Raw genomic sequence first — 15931 nt, forward strand, 5'->3', positions numbered from 1 at the left:
AAACTAAACTCATCCCATCAGCCTGCACTTGGCACATATCGCTCCAAACATTTCTTATTAATTTACATATCTAAGTGTCTTTTAAATGTTGTAACTGTACCCGCATCCACTGGTACCCCTGGACGTTCATTCCACATAAGAACCATTCTGCGTTAAAAAAATTGCCCCAATGTCTTTTCTAAATATTCCTCCACTTACCTTAAAAATATGCCCCCTAGTCTTGAAATCTCCCATCCTAGTGAAAAGACACTTGCTATTCACCTTATTTATTCCTCTCATGATCTTAGGAACCTCTAGAAGGTCACTTCTCAACCTAACACACTCCAGTGAAGAAAGTCCCAGCTGGGGGAACCCAACCTTTCTTTATGACTCAAACTTCCCATATTAAACAACAAAGTTGTTCAATCTCTGCTGAACACTCTCCAGCTTAATAATATCCTCCCTATAACAGGGAGGCCAGAACTGGGCTGACAGAACTCCAGAATAAGCCTCACCAATGTCCTGTGCAACCTCTACATAATGTCCGACTCCTATACTCAAAGGTCTCAGCAATGAAGACAGTGTGCTAAACACCTTCTTAATTTCCCTATCTGTATCTGATGCAAACATCAAAGAATTATGTACTGAACCCCACAGTCTCTCTGTTCTACGACACCAGCCAAGGCCCTACTTTTAATTGCACAAGTCTTGCCTTTGTTGTTTCACCAAAATGCAATACCTCACATTGATCGAAATTAAACTCCATCTGCCACTCATCAGCCCATTGACCCAATTTATCAAGACTTCTCTGTAATCTTAGATAACCTTCTTCACTATCCACTATACCACCAACTATATTTGCACTTACACCCTTGTCATTAATATATACTCTGGAGACCTGATGCCACGTAACAAATACTGAAAATATCACTTTTCATAACCCACCATTCAGAGAACAAATCTTTTGTCTCCAATCTCCCAGCCGGGTAGCAATGCATGTCACATGATTACCTCCAATCCAATATGCTTTCTATTTATAACATTTGTAATAATCTCATGAACGGAACTTTATCAAATGTCTTTTGGAAATCCACATAGACACTGCCTTACACTGTGCTAAATTTGACTGGATGTTTCTATTCACAAACTAACTGAAGAGAAAAATTGAAATGTTGATCAAAATACTTCAATCATTTTTTTCTCGTAAATCATCAGATCTCTCATGTTGCTGACGGGCAGTTGGATGAAACATTGTTTTATAATAATAGGAATGCTCTGCTTTATAACGTAAAATATTTTGTTTTCCTGCAATGGAGCAGAATTAAACTGACCTTAACTTTTAAGGTCAAAAGTACAATTATTCCAACTAGGCATGTCAATTTAAAATTAAATGTCGGCAATAGAAATTTCAGATTGACCACTGTTTCTAAATTTAGAAGAAGCCAATATGCAATGAATTAATTTCTTTCTTTCGTCTTATTCTTCTAATACTCTGAAATAAAATGTCTGAATTCTGATGGGTGAACACAAGATTCAAGAGTTTGATATATACATTGGGAAATGGTTCAAATCTCTGCAACAATTACAGTCATTTGTGTTTTATTTATATAATAAAACATTGTCTCACTTCACAAACATTTTTCCCTAAAGCCATTAGATAGTAAGGACCATATTTGAAAATCTATATATAGAAACTAGAGGTAATGACTCAGATTGTTCCAAAAATGTAAGAGAATGCAGGATGTTCTTAGGAAGGAGATTAAGTTCAAGGACATTGACAAAAACATATCAAATGGACAGAATAAACATTGATGGCATTGAATAAAAAGTTGTACTAAAAATACAAAATATGAATGCAAAGTGATAAAAATATTCTTAAAAAAATACTGATTTTAATTTTGAGTATTTGGGGGTCAAAATTATGTTACAAAAAAGTCACAGTATTTGTTATGTATTCACTCTGAGGGTTTGCATCCCAGTTATCATCTTACTGCCAGTTTGGAAACTTTAGTATATTCAATTACTGAATCTTTACCAGCGTCTTCTTGTCACCAATGGAATCACAGTGAAATACTATGTCTGAAAAATTGACAGCTATCCTCTTCTCAAAGGTGAAGAAAATGAAAATAATGTTCTGTTATTAACAATCAAAGCAGATGGTGCCAGACCCATTGAGTTTCTCCAGCATTCTTTATATTTGTTTCAACATACCGTTATTAGCCTGAATTTAAGATTAACAGAACATTACTTCTCAGTACAAAAACAAGATGTGATGTATGGTGCAATTCTGAAATAAAAGCAGAAAATGCTGGAAATACACTCCAGTAGTATTGGTGGGAAATGAAAATGAGAACATTTCAGGTCAAAGATCTGTCAGTAAGAATATTACGTTTCTGCACATCAGCAGTGAAGAAAGATGCAGACATTTATTTTTCAGACATGATTTTAAATCAATTGTATCTATAAAATGCAATTGTCCATCCAAACATTGAAAGAATGACCAGGTAACAAGACAAATAGTGGAGAATATGCCATGTGGACAGATACATACTTGTTACAGATCCTGCAAATTTTCGGGTAAAACTGGAATTTTGGCTGTCATTCTTCTCAAAAATAAGACAGGAGGTGCAAGTTTTCAGAAAGAGCAACAGAGTAATTCCCAGTTATTAGACCATTGGAAAGGATTAAAGATTTAGACATTTTTCTCATTTGAAACACTAAATTTCAATCTTCCATATGTAGCCTGCAACATAACAAATTATTGGAAATACTCTGGAGAAGTGGCATCCTTCATTCTGGTGGGCTTAAATGTCAGCCATCGGAAAACTACAGAAAACATCATAGATGCTGATTGTTGATAGATCATGCTACATTGTTTGGCATTGTTGAGAGTGAATATGCAAAGAAAGGTTTTTCCAGCTAGTGCTGCGTAATAGTAATGTTCCAGTAGTAGGGATGGTAGTGATTGCCCTTCTACCCTGAGACGAATTAAACCACTGAGATAATTAATTAGTGGTCTCTTCCCACCTCCACTGGTGTTTCACACGAAGTAGAGGGTACTTCACTGCATTTGGTTACCTCCCCCTGAACTAAACGCTGGGGGCGTCCAGGCCAGGTGTTCCTCCTTATCCAGTAGTCTTTGGCCGTCCGGTGTCAATGGCTACCCCATGGCAAGGTTTTTGCCCCTGTCACCAAGACCACCCAATCCCTCCTGTCTATCTGACAAGCCCAGGCACCTCCAGACCTGTTTGTTTGCTGTGGAAATTTATATGTACTCTTACTCCAGATGCAGCCTCAGCAGTGGACACTGATTCCAAGGGCTCTGTTGAGGCTGCTGGTCCTCTATCACCTCTTGGGGATGAGTAGCTGATGTTAATTGGGATGAATTGGTTGCTACTGACAAGATGTAGCCAAGCCTTGCCAACTACCAAAGTTGGTTTTTGCCCCACCATCTCCAATTTTGGATCTGACGACAGGAGTTCCTGAATCCAGGTATCACAATATATTGGATAGAGAATTCTCTCCCTTGAAAAGCATTGGGTATTCTTTACTGTTACCTGTCTAATTTTGCTTTGTAACAGTCCTCTAAAATATCTTGAGATGTTTTCTTACCTTGAGAAGTTTTATTACATCAGTGATGGTTGATTCTCAGGACACTTTGATGAATGAGTATTCAGAAGGGAGATCAATTGTCCCCTCTTATGTGATATTGCAAATGTGACAATTAAGTTAAAGTTGGAATTGTGGATGAAGGCATTGATTTTGTTGCATGCTCACCTGTCAATAGGGCTCTGATTCTGCTCACCTCAAAAGTGAGATTGCTGATGACAGAGATTTCTCCATTCGGATCAATCCAGGCTTTTGTCCCCCAAGTAGCACATCGAACCTACAGGCTTTGTGATTTGGTTTCAGAATGTCAATATATTTGAGATAATAGGAACTGCAGATGCTGGAGATAACAAGGTGTGAAGCTGGATGAACACAGGAGGCCAAGCAGCATCTTAGGAGCAGGAAAGCTGATGTTGCGAGCCTAGAAGATGAAGGGCCTAGGCCCAAAACGTCAGCTTTCCTGCTCCTAAGATGCTGCTTGGCCTGCTGTGTTCATCCAGCTCCACACCTTGTTGGGTCAATATATTTGAGTTTGGATTATCCTCTAGCGCAGATGCCTGTGTCACTGACTGTAAAATACCACCTTTGGAATGTGCAAATCCTTTTAATGAATCATACTGTCGACACTGCAGAGCTGAGTTCCAATGTAGATACGCTTTATACCAGGTATAAAACATCCTGCAAGAACTTTAGTGTTCTATCAATTGAGGTTACAGATAGATCTGCAATAAAGGTAGAATATCTTCTCTTGCTTTTTGAAATCAAGGTACATTGTCCATGTAACTTTGCCAGAGAGAAGTTTTTTAATTCGCTCAGGTTATGTGGCTGACCATTGCTGGGTCAGAATTTATGGGTCAGCCACAATTGTATTGGAGGAGGTGGTCGTGAGCTGCCTTTTTCTTTAAGTGCTGAAGTCTTTTTAGTGTAGGCACATCCGCAGTTATTTTAGCAAGGGCATTCCAAGATTTTAATACAGCAACTGTGAAGATATGCTGATATAGTTCCATATCCGGTGGTGTGTGAATTTTGGAGTCCTTGCATGTGTTCCCTCACATCTGCAGGATTGAAAGATGCTGTTGAAGGAGCCATGGTGAGTTACTGCACTGTATCTTCTGGATGGTTCACGCTACTGCTGTCTTACATTGGAGGTGAAGGGCCTGAATGTTGAAGGTGTTATGAAAACACTCAAGTTAATACATGTAAAAACCAGGTTAAATAAAGCTCAAACAGCTGAAATTTCCATGGTTCTGGCCAATCACTGAGCATTCAGGCAGGGTAAAACCTGCATTCAGAAGTCTAAACATCCAACACATGTACTGAAGATGTACTTTTTATGGTACCAAGGCTGATCAGTGATATAAATTGATTTGGAGGCTTCTCCTCATAATGGAAAATTGGGCAAATTACACTTTACACTCAAAATTCATTGAGTTTCATTGAGTTTATTTCTTTCAGCTGTCTGTGTGACTTTTGGGTAAAAACACCAGCCTTGATATTCTGAAGGCCAGATGGTCATTGGAATTGCTTGGAGGGACTGTGCAGAAGCCCAGAGGTAGCAGACTGTCTCAGAACTGCCTGGGAAATTGATGATTCCAATAGATCTGGAACCCTCCAAATGATCCATGAAAGGTGGAGAATTCTGAGGTTCCTATTTCAGTTAACCTAATGGTTACCCAGGAAATGTTACATGCTTAAAAACTTAAGTCTAATTCCTAGATAATTGTTTAGCTAATCCCTGAATCATGACATGCCACTACAACAACTCTTCCAACTCCACCCCTCCCAACCACATCCTCATCAATCCCCTCCAAATGATTCCACTTTTCACCCCAAATTAGCTTGCGCGTCTAGGGCCCCAACCTTCTCCCCCATCTCTGCTGCTGTTTTGAACTCCCGCCAACCCCAACATTCTCCTTGGCTGCTGCTGCTAGCCCCAGAACCTGATGCTGTAACTGCCGGTCCTGATAACACCCCTCCCCACTACCCCACCACCGCATGTCCTGACACCACATTTCCCAAACCCTGACCCACCCAAAGCATTTCATTAATCATTTAGGACCCTACCTACCTGGCCCCTAAATTATTAGACAACTGCCATTGTAACCCCACACTTACATATTTAGCCTTTCACATCTGTGCAGCTGGACATTAAAATCTCAGAACATGGTATAGTGACTGCTGACTTTTGACTTTTCCCTATTATCCTGCACATTTTGGAGAATGGTTTAATTTCACATACAATCTCCATTACATAAGGAGCTGGAATTGGATTTTCTGGCTAAAAAGGCAGAGCTCACCACCTCAATGGAAATAAAATAGGAGTGGAATCTGCCTGTGATTACCAGACCTTGCAATATCCAGATTATTGTCACTTAACACCTGACTTCAGTGTAACAATGAATTTGTCATCCCAGGGCTATATATTCACACAACCAATTCCTCATTCTTTTTGAATAATATAACAAAAAAATTGCCTCTAGATCAATATAACTATTCTAATCATTAACTTTTTTCACACTATTATACATAAACTGAACACCTTAACAGTCTTTTTTAGTTTGTTTCCTTCTCTCAGAAAAACATTATCCATAGTATCACTTAGGTGGTCGGATGTTATGCTAAATCTTGTGAATTTGACATTCATCACTCTCACTGGTGAGTTAACATCGGTATCACTATGCACATTGCTCCTTTTAGGAGTCAGAAAAACATAGAAAATAAGACCAGGAGTTGGCCATTCAGCCCTCAAGACTGCTCTGCGATTTATTATGATCATGGCTGATCATCAAACTCAATTCACTGTTCCTGATTTTCCTCCATATCCTTTGATCCCTTTAGCCCCCAGTGTTATATCCAACTACTCTTTCTTGAGATCATAAATGTTTTGACCTCAACTGCTGTTAGTGGTAGCTTTAATCCCATGTGCTTTAATTTTACACATTAATCTCTTATATGGGACTTTGGCAAAAGCCTTCTAAAAGTCCTCCACCTCCACTAGCTCCCTCTTATCAATTCGATGAGTCACACAGTCGAAGAGTTAGGTTTGTCAAGCATGATTTCCTTTCCTAGATCCCTGCTGTCGGTGTCTGATCCTGCAACTGTTTTCCAAGTGCTCTGCTGTTAAATCTTTTATAACTAACTCAATACTTTTCCTCTCCTGACATTAGACTGACTGGTCTATTATTCCCTGTTTTTTGTCTCTCCCTCCCTTTTCAAACAGAGGGTATACATTACCAACTCTCAATCTGTAGGAACTTTCTAGAGTCTATAGAATCTGGGAAGGTGAGAACCAATGCATCCATTATTTCGCAAGTTACTTTTTTAAGTACCTGGGAAGTCGATGATCAGACCCTGGGGATTTATCTGCCTTCAATCCCATTAATTTCCCTAACACCATGTCCCTACCAATTGATTTCCTTCAGTTCCTCTCTCTCACTGAGCCGTGTGTTCCCCAACATTTCTAGTAAGTTATTTGTATCCTCTTTTGTGAACATATAACCAAAACATGTATTTAGGTGGTCAGACATTTCTTTGTTCCCCACTTTAAATTCCCTGTTTCTGACTGTAAGGGATCTACATTAGACGTTTTCAATCTTTTTCATGCTTAATATTGCTAATGTTATTACTTATTGATATTGCACCACATTTTGGTGATACTGTTGATATTATCCCACTGATTAGTGTGCTGCTCATGTTGTTTGGTGATCTTTTCAGTATTTCCAGCACATGAGATCAAAATTGGCCTTTGTTCCTTCTTATTTCCTTACTGATTTCAAACTTGGTGCTGTATGACCATAGATCTTCAGCTTTACTAACTACATTTACTATGTTCCAGGTCTGTCCATGTGTGACATGGTCTGGCTGATACTTAAGCTTTCACCTCTCCTTTCTTCTGTGTACATATGACATTCATTGCATGTGGACATGATTCTTCTGACGTCATTATAGATGCCTATCCAGCACATTGGTTACTGTTGAAGTTCAGTACCTGGTCTGTGTGTGTGGCTTTTCGGTGTACTTTTATTTGCAGTTCCCCATTTTTCTTGTGCTCTACCATGACGTCCAGGAATGGGAGTTATTTGTTCTTCTCTTTCTCTCTGATGAATTTTATTCTGGTGAGGTACTGTTTATAAGTTTGTGTGTCTCCCCTAGTTTGGTCTGATTAATGATGACAAAGCTGTCGTCCACATAGTGTATCTATTGTTCTGGTTGGATTTGTGGGAGGGCCATCCTTTTTAGTCTTTACATCACTGATTCTGCTCTGACTCCGGAGATAGGTGACCCCATGGGTGTCCTGTTGATTTGCTCGTATGTTTGGCCATATGATGGGTGATGAGGCATAGGTCCAATAGTTTGAATAAGTTGTCCTTAGAGATGGTTTCACTGGGGTCTTGCTCTTGTTCCAGTAGTGTTATCATTGTTTTCCTTGCTAGTGGTATGCCTATTGATGTAAATAAGGCAGTGACGTCAAACGATATCACGGTCTCTTTGACATCCATCCTTATGTCTTTGATGGAGTTGAGGAATTCTTGGGCTGAGTGGATAGAGTGGGGTGACTTGTTGACTAGGTACCTGAATCTCCTTTGTAGTTCCTTGGCTAATCTATGTCATGGAGTGCCTGGTAGGGAGACTATGGGTCTGAGGGGTACTTCTGGCTTGTGCACTTTAGGGAGGCCGTAGAATTGGGGTGTGTTGGTTCCTTTGGGTTTCATTCTTGAGCAGTCTGCTATGTTGATCTGTCGTGTTTGTTTAAGTCTTTTTAGTGTGTAGAGGATTTTGTTGCCTAGTTGCAGTGTTGGGTCAGTTTGTACCGGCCAGTATGTATTCTCATTGGTGAGCAGTGCATGTGCCTTGGAGATGTAGTCCCTTTTTTTCAGTATCACTGTCATGTGCCCTTTGTCTGTGGGTAGTATTGTCATGTTCTTGTCCTTCTTTAATCCTTCCAGGGCCTGTCCTTCCCGTGTGTTGACTATTGAACACAGGGCAACAACACACTGCAGCAACACGGAACTTTGCCAAGAGGAAGAAGAATACCTCTTCCAGGTTTTCAAGGATAATGGATATCCAAAAAACTGGGTCAGAAGATGCCTACATGAACAACATCAGAAAGATACTACACACCCTGACACACTCATCACACTACCCTACATCAGGAATACGTCAGAACTCACCACAAGACTCTTATGACCGCTGGTCATCACAGTGGCACACAAGCCCATGTCAACCTTTCGACAACTGCTCACCTGAACTAAAGACCCACTCCCGCCATGGACAGGACCAACGACATCTACAAGATCCTCTGCAGTGACTTTGAGAAACAGAACATCGGAAAAACAGGAAGGAAACTAACAACAAGAGTACATGAACACCAACTGGCTACAAAATGATGTGACCAGTACTCACTCATCTCAATCTACATGGACAAGGAGAGCAGAGATAATGGGAACTGCAGATGCAGGAGAATCCAAGATAACAAAGTGTGAAGCTGGATGAACACAGCAGGCCAAGCAGCATCTCAGGAACACAAAACCTGATGTTTCGGGCCTAGACCCTTCATCAGAGAGGGGAATGGGGAGAGGGTTCTGAAATAAATAGGGAGAGAGGGGGAGGCGGACCAAAGATGGATAGAGGAGAAGATAGGTGGAGAGGAGTGTATAGGTGGGGAGGGGATAGGTCAGTCTGGGGAGGACGGACAGGTCAAGGGGGCGCGATGAAGTTGGTAGGTGGGAAATGGAGGTGCGGCTTGAGGTGGGAGGAGGGGATAGGTGAGAGGAAGAACAGGTTAGGGAGGCGGGGACGAGCTGGGCTGGTTTTGGGATGCAGTGGGGGAGGGGGAGATTTTGAAGCTGGTGAAGTCCACATTGATACCATTGGGCTGCAGGGTTCCCAAGCAGAATATGAGTTGCTGTTCCTGCAACCTTCGGGTGGCATCATTGTGGCATTGCAGGAGGCCCATGATGGACATGTCGTCTGAGGAATGGGAGGGGGAGTTAAAATGGTTTGCGACTGGGAGGTGCAGTTGTTTATTGCGAACCGAGTGGAGGTGTTCTTCAAAGCGGTCCCCAAGCATCCGCTTGGTTTCCCCAATGTAGAGGAGGCCACACTGGGTACAGTAGACTACATTGGCAGATGTGCAGGTGAACATCTGCTTAATGTGGAAAATCATCTTGAGGCCTGGGATGGGGGTGAGGGAAGAGGTGTGGAGGCAAGTGTAGCACTTCCTGTGATTGCAGGGGAAGGTGCCGGGTGTGGTGGGGTTGGAGGGGAGTACGGAGCGGACAAGGGAGTCATGGAGACAGTGGTCTCTCTGGAAGGCAGACAAGGGTGGGGATGGAAAAATGTCTTGGGTGGTGGGGTCGGATTGTAGATGGCGGAAGTGTCGGAGGATGATGCATTGCATCCGGAGGTTGGTGGGGTGGTACGTGAGGACGAGGGGTTTCTCTTAGGGCCGTTATTGTGGGGGCGGGGCGTGAGGGATGTGTTGCAGGAAATGCGGGAGACACGGTCAAGAGCGGTTTCAACCACTGCGGGGGGTGTAGGTTGAGGTCCTCGAAGAACGCGGACATCTGGGATATGCGGGAGTGGAATCCTGGGAGCAGATCCGGCAGAGGCGAAGGAATTGGGAATAGGGGATGGAATTTTTGCAGGGGGCTGGGTGGGAGGAGGTGTATTCTAGGTAGCTGTGGGAGTCGGTGGGCTTGAAGCAGACATCAGTTTCTGGCTGGTTGCCTGAGATGGAGACAGAGAGGTCCAGGAAGGAGAGCCACCATTTCAACTGGGACAATACCAAAATCCTGGGACAAGCTAGGCAGAGACAGGCACAAGAATTCCTAGAAGCCTGGCACTCCAGAAAGCAAGCAATTAATAAACATATTGAACTCAACCCCATATACATTTCACTATGAAGGAAAACCGGAAGTGAGGCAATCCATCTCAATGGACCCCAGAGTTTAAACACCGATGCTTCATCTGAGGCTGCACTGAGGATGTTACCCAGCATGGTAACGAAAGACTGCGAAACAAGAAATCAGCTCAGCAAGCCAACCAACCTCAAAAAACTTTAACTTTTATGGAAGGATTATCCCTTGCCATAAACATTTTAAAACTAATACAATTATGATCACTAGACTCAAGTGTTCCCCCAGAATCATCTCAGACACTTGCCCTGCCTAATTACCCAAGGAGTCAAAGATAATGGAAACTGCAGATGCTGGAGAATTCCAAGATAATAAAATGTGAGGCTGGATGAACACAGCAGGCCAAGCAGCTGCTCCTGAGATGCTGCTTGGCCTGCTGTGTTCATCCAGCCTCACATTTTATTACCCAAGGAGTCAAGTTTTGTTCCTTCTCTAGTAGGAACATTTACATATTGATAAAGAAAATTTTATTGAACACATTTAACAAATTCTTCACCATCCAAACCTTTAATACTATGGTAGTCCCAATCAATGCTTGGAAAGTTAAAATCCCCTCTTATTACAACCTTTTTATTCTGAGATCTCTCTACATACTTTTTCCTCAATTTCCTTCTGGCTATTGAGTGGCCCAAAATATAAACACATCACGGTGATCATTCCTTTCTTATTCCTAATTTCAATCCATATACTTTCACTGGATGAATTTTTGGAAATATTTTCTCTCGATACAGCACTAATGCTTTCCTCAATCAAAAACACCCCACACCCCACTCTATCCTACCTACAACATTGAGCTGCCAGTCCTGTCCTTCCCTCAATCAATTTTCTGCAATAGCAATGATGTCTCAACCCCATGTACCCAAACATGCCAAGCTCATCAGCCTTGTATTGAAATAAATGCAGTTTAATACTTCAGAGCTCCTTCTTTGTCTGACTTGTTCTTGCCTGTCTCTTCTAATTAGCTTGCTCTTTTCAGATTCATAACCATCCTTATGTATCTATTTACAATGCTACCTCTTTAATAGTTCGCAGTCTTCCTTAATAGAACTAGCACACCTCCCTGCCAGGATAACAAGGCGTAGAGCTGGATGAACATAGCAGGCCAAGCAGCATCTCAGGAGCAGGAAGGCTGACGTTTCGGGCCGAGACCCTTCTTCATTTCTGAACTCCACACCTGGAGAATTCAACAGCCAATTAAACTGAGTTTACAATCCAGAATGTGGGGAACATTAAAGAACATTACTTTCGAGCAGAGAATCATAAACAAACTACTTTCTGTTCACAAACGCCCTTGAAATAAGAGTGAGGCTTGGGGTTTGGGTGGATGCAAAGATGGACGTTAAGCAATGCATTACCCCAGCCCCCACCCCCTAAACATACGTAACATATCCTCCTTAGTGAGCCGCAATAACACACCAACAAGTCGGGGAAATCAGTGGGTGAGTATTATGACAGGTAGACCTTGCAGGGGATGTCATTTGACGCGGGTAAGGGATGAGGTTTGACCCTGTCCAGGTGTACACGGATCAGTAGCACGGAAGGCCTAAGTGTACTGAATGAAGATTACAGCCGAGCGGGCCCATATCGCTCCAACGTTCGCCAGTCAGCGACTGAGCCGCGAGCCCGTCACCGCCAGCCGCTCGCGCTTCTCGCCGACCCCATTCGCCCGACGGAGCTGTTGGAGTGCGCCTGCGCGGAAGCGCCGCCATTTTGGCCGTGCTGATAGTCTGATGTTGTAAGGAAGGCTGAGCCGAGGCCGAGCAGCGCGTCGCGAAATGGCCAATATCGCAGTGCAGCGAATTAAACGAGAGTTTAAGGAGGTCTTGAAGAGCGAAGAGGTAAGAGTTGCTCCCAACCTCACCTACGCTAATCTGTTCATACCTTCTTGGTTGACTGGCTGCGGACGGGAGAGGAGAGTGCGGGGAGTTTCATGGTGATGGACACGGGACCGGGTGATGGACAGGCGCCAGAGGCGGTTTCGGGAAAGTCCAGGGAGCCTTTGCGGGGCTTACTATAAGTCACTTTTTTAAAAGCTGCTGCAAATCTGCCGTTTATCAATGTCATAGCAATGGCGTGGTTGATGTGAAGCTCTTCAAATGCCGGATTTTTGGGAGGTCCGGGTGGTACCTTGAGCACTCAGGTTGTTGCTAAGCTTGTAGGCGTGTGACATTTTTCCACCACCATGCGAGACATCCACCTCCACATTAATTTTGTATACGGCTGAGTTCGTGGTGGAAGGAATTGAGATGAACGGTTTATTTCATGTTATTGCTAAGGTTTAGTCTAATGCTTTTCTTTGTTTAGAAACCGTATTGGTATCGGATGACATCGTCTCGTTAGGTGATATCTGGTTTCCACAATTGACATTTGGTTATTTTGCTGTGTTAACATGTTTTTCATTTCAGATATGCATTTACTTCACCACATCAGTTTTCTTTTAAACAAAAGGGAACGCAGGAATTTAGATCCGTGATTACGTTAAGCTAAACGACTATATAAAGTTTATCATAGTTATGAATTTAAATCTGCTTTAGACGTATTAAGTTGGTCAAAAATTAGTTATCTGCATATGGTTAGGCTCCAACTGACAATTTCTTTCCGAAGATTACAATTTTTTTTATCAGGTGTTGGTCAGTTTTATCATCTTGGAGTACTAATGCTAACTGTAGAACCTTACATAGTTTTCTGAAAGAATTCTACTTTTGAGCAATGTGCTCAGTCCCTACCTACTTTGAAAAGTTTTTGCAAATACCTTTTAATGTAGGTAGTAGATATGGGATTGCTTACATTAAAATTACATTAAAATACAACTCAGTTGTATTAAGTGTTTTGAACTATTTCTTCAAGGGTGTAATTGCATATTATTGATAACTGCAGATGTTTGATCAGTTATATGTTTACAAATAAAACATGTGACAGTTATGTTGTTCACTAGGATTTTATTTGATTTGTTTTCAGTATCTTCCTTATGATCTGATTGGGCCTCCGGCATGAGTGTGTCGCTGGTAAGGCCAAATTGCCTGGTCCAAATTGCCCTTAAAGATGGTAGGGTGCTGCCTGAGAATCCACGAATCATTCAATACTGAAGAGGCCCTTTGTGCCATCTAATCTGCCCTGCTGAAAATACACTACTATATACACTAGTCCTATTTTCCCATGCTAGGTCTATAGCCTTGAAGGTTATGAGCTCTTGAAGTGCCATCTAAGTACTTTTTTAAAGCTTGTGAAGTTTCCTACCTCACCAAACCCACCATGCAGTGTATTCCAGACTCTCACCATCTGTCTAGATGAAAAAGGTTTTCCTCAAATTCCCTCTAAACTTGTATTTTACTTTTAAAATTATGCCCCTTTTGTTATTGATTCTTTGATTAGCAGGAACAGCTGATTTTTCGTCGCCATGTCCATGCCCTTCATAATTTTACACACCTCCACTAGGTTTCATCTCAATTTCTGTGCTCAGAAGAAAACAACACCAGGTTATCCAACTTCTCTGCATAGCTGCAGTGCTTCATCCCTGGCAACATCCTGGTGAATCTTCTCTGCAGCCCCTCCAGTGTTATTACATCCTTTCTATAGTGTGGTGACTAGAACTGCATGCAGTATTCCAGGTGTGGCTTAACCAAGCTTCTGTAAAGCTTTAACATGATATCCCTGTTCTTATAATCATTGTCATGACTGGTGGACGCAAGTGTCCCATGTGCCTTTTAACTGTCCTGTTAATCTGTCCATCAGGGATCTGAGGACAAGCGCGCCAAAAATTCTCTCTCTTATTCTGAGCTTTATTGTGTCCTGCCATTCATTGGGTACTTGTTCCTTGTTCCTTCTTCCAAAGTACATCACCTCATGTTTGTTACTGTTAAATTCCATCTGTCACCGATCTGTCCATCTGACCAATCCATATCCTTCTGTCACCTAACACCTTCCTCCTCACAGTCAAACACCTAGATAATCTTTGTGCCATCTTCAAACCTACCCTATCAACCCCATTTTTGAATATCAAAAACAATAGGGTCCCAGTGCTGATCCTCATGGGATGCTACTGTACACTGGACTTCATTTACATAAACAACTTTCTATCAACACCAATTGGCTCTTGAGCTGCTACAGTTCATATGGTGTAGGTTCACCCATGATGACAGAAGCAGTTCCAGGATCTTGACCCAGCAACAATAGACACATATTGCCATTCTAAGTCAAAGTAGTGTGTGGCAGGGAGGATCTTGCTGGTGGTGTTCAACGCATCTGCGACCCTTATCCTCCTAGGTAGTAGAGGTTGCATGAATGGAAGTTGAAGGTCTTGTGGTGGTGGTTGGCATACACATTCTAAGTGTAATGCTACATCATCACTGTGCGTCAGTAGTGGGAAAATGGATATAAAGTAAGGGGGTTGCTTTGTCCTAGATTGTGTTGAGCTGCTTTTTAACTGTTTTGGATTTGCATTTGTCCAGGACAAAGCAGAGCTTTCCATCACCCTCCTCACTAATTCCTTGTTGGTGGAAAAGCTTTGGGCAGTCAAATTTTCAGTCACTTGTAGAATTCTGATCTGTTTTTATAATCGGTGTCTGATTGTTGGTCCCTGCCAGAATGTTGATGGCAGGAGTTTAGAAATGGCAATGCCATAAAACCCCAATAAGAAATGGCTAGATTCTGTTTGGAAATAATAATTGTCTAGCATTTGTAACACAAATGTTGTCTTCCATTTATGCCTGAATTTGTCCAGATCTGGCTGCATGGAGTTGTAGCTGTTTCAATATCTGAGAAATTGCAAGTGGCTCTGATCAGAGAACTTAGAATTTCCGATGTGTTTATTTGAGGGAATGTTGGTGATGGAACTGCTAAAGATATTTAGGGATGATTGATAATTTTTCTAGTATGCTAGTTATGACTTCAGCCTGTGGAGAGTGTTCCCTGAATTCCCATTGAGTTTAATTTTGCAGCAGCAACTTGATGTCATGCTCTGCCCGATTATAAAGGCAGTGTTTGGCAGCCAGTTGCCTTGCGTCTGAAATTCAGTTCTTTTGTAAATGGTTTGGCCAAGACTAATGACGACAGGAGCTGAATGGCACTGGTTGAAACTCAACTAAACATTGTTGAGTAAGTCTTGTTTATACGACTGTCGTTGACACCATTCCATCATTGGTGCTGATGATTAAAAGTAACCTTTTCAGGAAAATAATTGGGCTGATTGGATTTATCCTGACTTTTTGGTGGGCAGGTAGTATTTGGGATAAATTCTCCACATTACTTGATATTTTTCTAATCATTCAAAAATGTCGGAATTTGGAGGTGGTGGTTTCCCATAGACGTTAGATGCCTTCAAGGCGGAGATCAACAAATTCTTGATCTCACAAGGAATCAAGGGCTATGGGGAGAGTGCAGGGAAGTGGAGTTGAAATGTCCATCAGCCATGATTTGAATGGTGGAGT

At 42.0% G+C, this 15931-nt stretch overlaps 1 protein-coding gene and 1 long non-coding RNA gene across 2 annotated transcripts in view; one reads left to right on the forward strand and one right to left on the reverse strand.

Annotated features, from left to right (window-relative positions):
* Nucleotides 1–4109: 4109 nt before the first annotated feature.
* Nucleotides 4110–12450, reverse strand: LOC132209820 (uncharacterized). The gene is made up of 3 exons (XR_009445946.1): nt 12387–12450; nt 11520–11679; nt 4110–4745 (listed from the first exon to the last, which is right to left on the reverse strand). It is a non-coding gene; the product is annotated as an uncharacterized LOC132209820 (long non-coding RNA).
* The window catches only part of ube2kb (ubiquitin-conjugating enzyme E2Kb (UBC1 homolog, yeast)), a 93107-nt gene continuing 89349 nt past the window's right edge, over nt 12174–15931 (forward strand). Inside the window, exon 1 of the mRNA XM_048530931.2 lies at nt 12174–12343. Within this exon, the coding sequence (XP_048386888.1) occupies nt 12281–12343 (63 nt within the window). The 5' untranslated portion in view covers nt 12174–12280. The remainder of the gene's footprint in view (nt 12344–15931) is intronic.

This window comes from Stegostoma tigrinum, chromosome 1 (assembly GCF_030684315.1).
Source record: "Stegostoma tigrinum isolate sSteTig4 chromosome 1, sSteTig4.hap1, whole genome shotgun sequence".
NCBI lineage: Eukaryota > Metazoa > Chordata > Chondrichthyes > Orectolobiformes > Stegostomatidae > Stegostoma > Stegostoma tigrinum.